Below are 10,419 nucleotides of genomic sequence, written 5' to 3'. Positions count from 1 at the left end.
TTATTTAGATAGCTTAAAATATATAAGTAGTAGTTGAATTAATAGGAAGCTTGAGGTGAATTGGAGAACATTTTGGTTGACCTTAGAAGTTTTATATAGAGAGTCTGTGAGGTTAATATTTTGTGAAGATTTAGTAAAAGTTTTTTTTTAATAAGAGATATCTTTGATGTAATTGAGATTTAGATAATAAGTATTTATGTATATTTGGGTGGTAGTGTGATATATAATATTTGTATTAAATTTAATAGTTGTTTCTATATATAACTTTTTAGTGTTATTTATGTGAGATTAGTGGTTGTAATATTTTTCTTTACTTGTAACCTATAATGTGATGTTTATTAATTGAATTCATAATAGGATTTGAATGAGCTTATGAGCATTAATGAACTTATATTAAATTTAATTGTTTAGTTTGAGTTCTATCTAGAAAAATTTAAACAGATGTGTTACTCTTTTTCAACTTTATATATATCATTTTTTTAGGGTTTTTTTTTTATATAAAGTTGGTGTATTTAATAATTTGATATGTTAAATTGATGTATCTAACAATGAAGTTTTCATGAAGTAAGTTTTTGCTAAATCACATTAAATATTTAATTTTTTATTTGATTTGATTTTAGATTATTGTTTTGTTTGAGTGTTTTTCATAACAGACATATAATAGACACATAAGTAGACAATAACTAAATAATTTATGTGCTATGTTGAGAGGGAGCAAAAAAAATTTACGTGTAAAAAAATAATGCCCAGACCAAGGGAAATTCTTTGATGATATTATTAAACCCAACTTAGTGTATCAAACCTAAAACCTCCAGACCATACACCTTGCCCAACTCAAACCTAAAATTAAATTATATAGGAGTTTTCTTGGTGTGACCTGATCACCTTGACAGGATAATGGTAACTCAGATGATTAGTAAAAACATGGTTTGACTTTAAAAATATTTATAAGATGACATCTTTTTTTTTAAAAACAATTGATACAGTGAGACATTAAATCAACCCGAGTTAATATATCTAACTCATGTCCTCAGTCAATAACTCCATTAAGTTTAATAACTCTTTCTTGATACCTTTTATATTTAATTATATAATGAAAATATAAAGGCTTGAGTAACAGCTCAATATCATAATGTTTTTTCCGAGATCATGATAACCCCATAAAAATTAAATTAAAATAAATTTTGAAGCTTGATTCTGAACAATTAAGTTTTTTATGGAGTAGTTTTTTTTAATAATATGATAAAACAAATAAATGCTAAAAAAGCCGAGCACCAATTAAATATCGATATGTTTTTTTAAGATCACAATAATTTTGTAAAAAGTAAATTGAAATAAATCATGAAACTCTAATCATAATAATTACTTTCTTTTCTCTAAATCATTTTTTATTAAATAATATGATCATAAAATTGAGCACCAACCTAATACCGGAACACTTTTTTAAGACTATTATAATCTCGTATGTAGAAAACCAAAATAAATAACAAAGTTTAATTCACAAGTAACTCGATATTGAAATATAAAAATTAAAAAAAAAATATTAATGTTTCAATGAACAGTAACATGTGAAAAGGAAGAAAAAAAATGATTTCCCCTCCTCAATTAGTCCTTGTTAATTACATTTGTGGCCCTTATTCCACTATGGCAGATTATTATTTTTTTCAATGTAAAACAAATGCTAAGGGAAAAAAAAAATCTAATACCTAGGTTTTTTTTCATATCACTAATTTAGATAATTTGAATAAACAAATACAACAATAATACATAAATTGATAAAATATTACAACAAATAAAATGAAAAACAAATCTTAACTTGAGCCTACTTAGAGAATAAAAAAAAATCTAATAATAAAGGGTGAAACTGGAAAACAAACTATAACAAGCAAAAAATAAAACATCCCAGTATATAGTTAAATTATTAACTCGCAAACTCCATAATCATGAGCATAAAAATAAAAAACACTCATAGAAAGAAAAGTAAGAAAAAAACTAAAAATCAATTTTGAATAAATCAAATGATAACATGATAACTCCATATAAGAAAAAATAAAAAGGAAAAAGATTAAGCTTAGCAAATAAAATGTTGTTAGATGAAAATAAAAAAAAATATATTATTAAAAAAAACTCGATTCAAGCCTACCCTAATCATGATGCAAAATCTTTGACTTAATCGTGATATTAGGATAACAGTGTTTAGAAGCAAATTAAATAAAATCATGAAGTTCAATTATCGAACAACATAATGTTGAAGGACAAGGATGAAAAATAGATTTAATAAAAAAAAACAAAAAAAATGGGACAACTCAATTTAATCTACTAACCTTATGACCAAGGGTATGAATCGAGATAAACCAATAAAAAAAAGAAAAAAAAAGATATGAAGACTAATTTTCAATAAATAAAATATTGAAAGATGAAATTGAAATAAAGTAATTTAAGAAAGGGAAAAAAAAAACAAAAGGCAACTTGTATTAAGATTTAAAATCAATGAATTTGCTTATTACCCTAGGACTAAACTCATAGAAAGCAAACCATAAAAAATAACAAGCAAAACTCTAAAGAAAAAGATAAAAAAAAAGAAGAAAACATAAGTTTAAAAAAGGAGACAAAAATAAAGTAAATTTGAGAAATTCTCTTAAACTTGGTTTAATCTTTAAATCTCGCAACCAATAAAATCCTGAATTTTGGCTTCAATAAAAAAGCTTAACTCCCAACCAATTTAATTTTAAAGAATGAAATTATGAAAAAAAATATTAATCTGAAAACCTTTCTAAAGAAAAAAATATAACAATAAAAAAATAAGGATCAAGTTTGATAGAAGAAAAAACCCAAAAAGGATGAAATTATAAAAACAAAACAAATAAGTATTAAAATAACAAAACCAAATTCGAAAGACTAAAAAATAATAGGGTGAAGAAATTAAAAAACATTTATAAGTTACTAAATTACTCAAAATTAAAAAAAATAATTGAAAGGATAAAGAAAAAAAAAATTGCAATGGTTGATTTGATTTATTGGGGCTAGCATTAAAATTTAGAAGAGAGAGACAAAAAAAAAAAAAAGGTTACCGAGGCTAAACTAAAGGTATGTTTGATGCACACAATATCCATTATAGAAAGTGCACTGAAACCCTTTAAAAATAACTATAAAAGATGTGTTTGGTGGATAGATGACTCTGTATGTGATATCTAAAAAAAATATAGGTCATCTATCTTTTGGCGTGTGTTATACTCTCGTTATCATTTTTTTTATATAAAAAAACTAATATTTAATATATATTCAACTTAAAATAATGTCATGAATAATTTAAATTAACAATAAAATCATTATAAAATGATAAAAAAAAACCAATGTAAAAGAAGTGTGTTGATTTTCTTTTGAAAAACAACAAAGTAATTTAATTATTTTGAAAAAAAAAAAGACCATAAAGCCTTCGATTGTATTGTTGGTGTAAAATAATTAATTTTCTGTGTATAAAAAAATAAAATTACTAACATAATCCAGCACAATTGCACAATTGGAAAGACCACTTTACCTCCTCCTCAATTTTATAAAATTACTATTCTATATTCATGGAGCTACAGTAACTTCTCCTCTTCGTTCGCCATTGGGTCTTTGTTAATGCATGTAAACGGTTATGCTATTTAAAATAGTAAAGGTACCGTAAATAGTTGGATCCAATGTAGTTTAACTCTAAGAAATCTATCCATGGAGTCATTCTGCCTCTTCCTAAAGGAAATCTGATTCTTTTAAAAGAACTCGCATCCCTTTGTCCCTCTCTTCACATTTATTCCATTCTCTTCTTCCTCGTAAACGCCTAGCATATATTCTTGACTTGATTCCTAAGCGAGTCAGTTTTCGAAAATGCCTGAAAATTAAGGGCAAAAACGCCTGGTGGCACATTGTTGAACAACAGCTTTTCTATCACCTTCTCTCTTCTGCTGACAACAAAATAGCATAAACGCTGTCGCAGTTGTAACAAAACATAAAAAGCCCTCGTATTTCAATTTGTAATCGTTCATTTCTCGATTTCTACCTAAAAAACAAAAAACTAATTCCTTTGATATATTTTTTTAGTATGGCCCACCTTGTTTCCGAACTCTTGGAGCTGCTGAGTTCAATACGTTTTTATGAGGTCAAACAAGAGGTTAGATTGGTTGTTGGTGTCAAGGAAGAAGTAAAAAATCTTACTCGCAAACTCCAGTCCGTAAAACTTGAGGTTGCAGATGCAGAGAGAAGATGGAGGCATGCACAGGACAAAAGTGCCAAAGAATGGCTCGATGACTTCGAAGAAATTTGCTATGGATTGGATGACGTGTTGGACGAGTGGGTAAATGCAATTCTGAAATCAGAAACAGAGTATGAAAATTCCAGCAAGTCTAAAAGGAAGCCGAAGATGCATTCCTCTCGTTGAATTTGCTATGGATTGGATGACGTGTTGGATGAGTGGGTAACTGCAATTCTGAAATCAGAAACAGAGTCAGAGTATGAAAATCCCAACAAGTCTAAAAGGAAGCTGAAGATCCATTCCTCTCGTTTCACTTGTGGTCAAGTTAGTCTGCGTGATGATATTGCTTCCAAAATGAAGAAATTAAATGAGAAGGCAAATGGGTTTTTTGGGCGGAAAGAACCAAAATTTGAAAAGAGCATTCAATATTATGCAACTGCTGTGGATGAAACATCAGTTTGTGGTAGAGAGAAGGAAAAGGATAAACTAATTAAGTTGTTGTTGGGGGAGAGTACTGATCAGGGAGGACGAAGCTCCGATGTCATCTCTATAGTAGGGATAGCAGGGGTGGGAAAAACTTATCTTGCTGAACTAGTGTACGAGGAGAAAAGTATAAAGGAAGAGTTCAATTTTAAGATATGGGTGTCCGTCTCACAATCCTTTGCAAGATCATAGCTGAAAAGTCAGATTTCCAATCTGTTCCTAATCGTTTTTCATCATCAGATAGAGTTGGCTTGAATGATCTGCTCGAAGAGACAGCTTTGGCAATTTTTGGAAAGAAGTTTCTACTTGTCCTTGATGATGTGCTGGAAATCGATTCTTTTATGTGGCACAAATATCTGAAGTGTTACTTTGAGTTTGGTTTGCCTGGAAGCAAAGTGTTGATAACCACACGCAGTGATATGGTTCCGGTTTCTATGGGAAACCACACCTGCCTTTTCCCTCTACATGGAATTACCGAAGATGATTGTCGGTCATTATTTAGTCACCGTGCATGGTTTGGAAACAGTAGTACAGAGAGTGAAGATATGGTAAGCATTCATAACAAAATTATCAGTGGCTGCAAGGGACTTCCATTTCTTGTAAAGGCTCTAGTAAGTCTTTTGCAAGTCAAAATTTCTACAGAAGAACGGCAGCATGTCTTGGATAGTAAGGTTTGGGACCAATACAAAGATAAACCTGGTTATCCTCCTCTACTGCTGTGCTATGATGATTTGCCCCCCAAAATGAGACGCTGTTTCACATACTGTGCTCTTTTCTCCAAAGATTTCAAGAAGTTAGAGCAAGAATACTGGATCAATTTGTGGATGGCACAAGGTTATCTAAGGGCAACACAGATTAAAGAAGAGGAATTAGTTGGTAAAGACTACTTTGAAAACTTAATCGCACGATCTTTCTTCCAAAATGCTATAAAGGATGGGAATGGTAGCACAGCAGCATGTAAGGTGCATGATCTGGTGCACGAGTTCGCGCAATTTCTTACCGAGAATGATTGTGTTAACGTTGAGGTCAGTAGTCATGGAGTGATTGGGATGGTCTCTTCTTGGAAAAAAGTTCGCCATTTGAAGATAGAGTTTTCGGAAAGGAATGCCTCATTCCCTGTCTCTTTTGATAGCTTAAAAAATTTGCGTAGCCTCCTCGTTGACTACCGTAAAAGTGACTATCCAATTGTTAGAGGAAACCAGGACGATTTATTAAGTCGATTGACTTGTTTGAGAGCATTGAAGTTGAGCCACATCTCAATTGAAAAAGTATCAAGTTGTGGTGCGTGTAAGCTGGCCCGGACATCTCAATTGAAGAAGTATCAGATAAGATAGGCAAACTGATACATCTGAGGTATCTTGACCTGTCTGACAATCAGCATTTGAAGTATTTGCCTGAAGAAATTGGTGAATTGTACAACCTGCAAACTCTAAACCTCAGTGGTTGCTGTGAGCTTCGAAGGCTACCATATGGCTTATTCAGGTTAATCAACTTGAGGCATCTCAACAATTATCACACTGATAAATTGACTTTCATGCCAAGAGGAATCGAGAGATTAACTTCTCTGAAGTCACTTTACAAGTTTGTTGTGAATTGTTCCTACCATAGTCACGAATTATCTAGTACTCTTGGAGATCTGCAAAATTTGAACGACCTTCGAAAATATCTTGAGATAAGTGGGTTGGGAAATTCAAAAGATGTGATCAGCGAGGCCAGAAAGGCACAACTTAAAAAGAAGAAACAGCTCGTTACTTTGAAACTCAGTTTTGTGGAGTGCAGAGCGTTGATGCATGACCAGGATGAAGAAATTATTCAAGCCTTAGAACCACCTCCAAGTTTGGAACATCTGGAGATAGAGCACTATGGAGGCATCAACATGAAAATTCCCAATTGGATGATGCAGTTAGCCAAGCTGTCCAAGATTTGTATCTCCAAGTGCCGAAACTGCAACAATCTGCCTCCATTGGGCAAACTACCGTTCCTTGAGTATCTTGAGATATCGGATATGAGGAGTGTGCATAGGGTGGGCGATGAATTTTTGGGAATAGAAACTAACCATAAAGAAAACGAAGATAAGAAAAAAGCTTTCCCCAAACTGAAAGAACTCAGATTTTCTCACATGTATGCATGGGATGATGTGCATAGGGTGGGCGATGAATTTTTGGGAATAGAAACTAACCATAAAGAAAACGAAGATAAGAAAAAAGCTTTCCCCAAACTGAAAGAACTCAGATTTTCTCACCTGTATGCATGGGATGAATGGGATGCTGGGATCGCCCTGGAAGAAGAAGTAATGCCATGTCTTCTTCGCTTATACATTGGATTTTGCGATAAGTTGGAAGCACTTCCAACACAACTTCTTCAGATGACCCCTCTACGGGAACTGGCTGTGGATGATTGCCGTTCTCTGGGAGGCCAATATCATTGGAATGTTGGAGTGGATTGGCACCATATCTCTCAAATCCCCATCATCTATTTTGATGGAGAGAGGTACGTAAACTATAAATATCCTGCTTGTGATTTGGCCTTTAATTTCTTGTAAATATATTTTAACAAATGACAAATTTCTTGTACATTGTTTTACGCACCTGTGAATTGTCAGTTGTTTCGAATTTTCTTTTGTTCGAATTTCTCTACTACTGATGAATTTCTAAAGTTGCAAGAGATGGTCAAAACTTTTCTAATTAATTTCTTTTTCCTTTTTTTCTCCAGATTCTCAAAACAAAAGAACAAGTCAGAATCTGTAGAAAAAAAGCCCTTTTGAAGCTGAAAAGAGAAGAAAATTCGAATAAAAAAGGGCCAAAGTTCAAGGAAATGGTCTTTACTCTTCAAATTGCAGGAAATGTTGATTTTAACTATCAGGGGAACATGGAGGAGCTAGTCCAGCAAAATGTTCATAAGGCAAGGAGTAAATTAATCTTTAGTCCGTGGGTTTTGAAATGAGATTATAATCTACTACTTTTTCTTTAAATTACAGGGACATAAGAAGAGATCATCTGTTTAAACTTCGAGCAGTATGAAGGTTTACGGCAAATGGATAGGAATGAATAACAGTGAATGCAAAGCATATTCTGTAGAGCACATACCGAAGAAACAGAGGAATTCTGCTTTTGAAGGACATTACGGGTTCAGAAGAACGTACATTCTGCCACTCTTCAACTTGATTTGAGGTATTTCAAACTGCAATATGCAATGTGACAGTAGAATTCGTAGACATAATCCAAAAGTGATTCTGCATGGTAACCGTCATGTGGATCGTAAAGAAGAACATTCCTGAGAAACTCCTAATCATATGCAATGAGAAAGCTTTTGATTGTTGAGACTCGAGAGAAACTGTAAAATTGGCGAGGGACAAATTGTACATAAATGACTGAGATTACTACAAGTGGTCTGAAATCTGTTTGTTGTGATCCTTGTGTAGTGAAAATAAGCTGGCAATCGATTTACAGGGACTGGAATCTGTTTTTGTTGCTTGTAGGCTACAAACCCATTATTGTATTCTCCGAACAGGGAAGTCACAGGCCCCACTAGCTTGTCTGATCAGTAGTGACTGTTACGACGAAGAGCTTCAACACATCTACGATTTCACACAAACAAGAGTGTTTCGTCTGCTACCTTATCCCTTGTTTTGAATGCGTGTAAAGTCATCTCCAAGTCACTCTACTCTCCATTCTTTTTTATATATTAGGACAAATTGTTTCTTTTTTTTTTTTTTTTTCAATAAGAATTCCATTGTTCAATTTAAGTCATATTTTAAGACTATAGTTCATGGCTTCATGAACTAAAGTTTTGATTAATGATGGTATAAATAACATAAGATGATGTTCTTCAAAAACTAGAAAATAGTCATGTATAGTATGATAATGTAATGGCGTATATGTTAGCTGAAGTCGTTTTCTTTTGGGTTTATTGGATATATCCATTAGTCGATAATATTTATATTCTATTTATTTTTGTATTTTAAAAATAATTTTAAAAAAATTTAAAATTTTTTATTTTTTACTTTGCTTCAAAAAAAATTTAAAATTTAAAATTTTTTATTTTGCTTCAAGTTAATTTTTTTATTTTTAATTTATTTTAATATGATAATATCAAAAATAATTTTTTTAAATATAAAAAATATTATTTTAATATATTTCCATTCTAAATTATCATTATAAAAAACTTAAAAAATAATTCTTTGTGTTTGTTAGGAGTTTGGTGTATTTGATGAGGCTGGACAAAACTTCTACTAAGAGTACTTTTCTTTTATGCTACAATGAACTAGGTTTGTAAAAAGGTTGGTGCCATTATTTTATAAAGGACAAGAGAAAGGAAAGTCCCTTGAAACAATTACCTTGGATATTTAAATTAGCATTAATAGTGAAGGAGAAAAGTCTAAAAAACCTTGAGTTCATATAGATATATTGCATGGAGGGTGATTTATTTTTTATTTATAATTTTGGATTATATGAAGATAAAAACACTCGAGGCCAAAGCAATTACAAAAACTAATCTTATTAATGTGTGCTGGTATTATTAAAAAAACAACCTTTGAATCAAATATTTTGGGAGCATCATATATCTGGGAAGCATGAATGCATTTTATAACTAGGATATAGTTTGAGCTAGGGTTCATTAGCATGTTCGAGCCCCTTCATTATGAGTTCAAGCACCCCTTGGTATGGCCAGCATTATTTTATAACCAGGTTCTTATGGGTGTGTTAGTTGTTGATTTTTATAATCTATTTTATTTAAAATTATATTTTATTTCTTTTTAAAAATTAATTTGTCATATCAATATATTAAAATAATCTAAAAATATAATAAAATTAATTTTCAATTAATATTTTTTTATTTTTTTAAAAAATACATTTTAAAATACAATTCTAAACAACATCATCAAATATATCGCAAATTAAATCAATTACATTATCCTTGTCAACTTAGAAGTATAGGAGCCCAACAATGACCACAGGTTTATCTAGATAGATTTGCATTAATCCAAAAAAAACAAGATTGAGTCTTGTTGAAAACTAGACATTCATGAATTTGATGGTAAAGGGTTGAATTTATGGATAAGAAAGAAGTAGGTACACCATTTTTTTATCTCTCCTTTTTTACGAGGAAGGTGATATATTATAGTCTTGAATACAACCTCTCATGTAAATACATTTATTTTTCTTTTTAGAACTAAAACTACATTGATTACCAATTTACCATACCACACTTATTGCACAATTAAACTACATTGGTAATTTGGATAAATAATGATATATCATTAATTGTTATTATTTAAAGTCAAAATATATTTATCGATATTAACAACTTCCTAATGAGTTAGTAAATGTGTTACAAAAATATATTGTAAAAAAAAATTAAAAAAAAAACTCAACATCATAGGACACTTTTTTCTTTGGTCGGGGCAATAATTTTGTGGCCAATTTTTATTTCGATGCCAAACTAGAATTTACACTTCTATTTTAATGAAAGAAAAACTATTTAGATTAAAATTAAACTGTAGTTAGTGATAACGAAAAAGACAAAGGATATTCTAAATAGGCTTTTTCATTGTATTTGAAAAGTGTTTTAAAAAAATTAATTTTTTTAAATTAATATATTTTTGATATTTTTAAATATTTTAATGTGTTGATTTTAAAAATAATTTTTAAAAAATAAAAAAATATTATTAATATATTTTTTTAAATTAAAAATATTTTGAAAAG

The 10,419-nt window shown here is 30.6% G+C and overlaps 1 protein-coding gene and 1 long non-coding RNA gene across 3 annotated transcripts; both read left to right on the top strand.

Moving 5' to 3' along the window:
• Positions 1-4,081: 4,081 nt before the first annotated feature.
• LOC105135822 (putative disease resistance protein RGA3) lies at positions 4,082-6,700 on the top strand. Its single transcript, XM_011040887.1, has 5 exons — positions 4,082-4,376; positions 4,476-4,841; positions 4,955-5,982; positions 6,093-6,549; positions 6,618-6,700. The coding sequence occupies exons 1-5, from the start codon at positions 4,082-4,084 to the stop codon at positions 6,698-6,700; spliced, it is 2,229 nt and encodes a 742-aa protein (XP_011039189.1).
• Positions 6,701-6,859: 159 nt separating this feature from the next.
• Positions 6,860-8,038, top strand: LOC105135786 (uncharacterized). 2 transcript variants are annotated; one of them, XR_844242.1, is made up of 3 exons: positions 6,860-7,204; positions 7,427-7,615; positions 7,692-8,038. It is a non-coding gene; the product is annotated as an uncharacterized LOC105135786 (long non-coding RNA). The 2 variants fall into 2 exon arrangements; XR_844241.1 differs by having other exon boundaries at positions 7,427-8,038.
• Positions 8,039-10,419: the final 2,381 nt, after the last annotated feature.

This window comes from Populus euphratica, unplaced genomic scaffold (assembly GCF_000495115.2).
Source record: "Populus euphratica unplaced genomic scaffold, PopEup_1.0 scaffold221.1, whole genome shotgun sequence".
Taxonomy (NCBI): domain Eukaryota; kingdom Viridiplantae; phylum Streptophyta; class Magnoliopsida; order Malpighiales; family Salicaceae; genus Populus; species Populus euphratica.
The sequence above is the reverse complement of the archived record's forward strand: the minus strand, read 5'-3'. Positions and strand labels throughout refer to the sequence as shown.

What these genes read in the sequence shown, in the direction of transcription:
- LOC105135822 (XM_011040887.1), top strand. Translation starts at nt 4,082, where the DNA reads ATGGCCCACCTTGTTTCCGAACTCTTGGAGCTGCTGAGTTCAATACGT. An exon ending in GCCACATCTCAATTGAAAAA is followed by an intron (nt 5,983 to 6,092) that starts GTATCAAGTTGT and finishes TCTGACAATCAG; the next exon opens with CATTTGAAGTATTTGCCTGA. An exon ending in AGCCTTAGAACCACCTCCAA is followed by an intron (nt 6,550 to 6,617) that starts GTTTGGAACATC and finishes TGGATGATGCAG; the next exon opens with TTAGCCAAGCTGTCCAAGAT.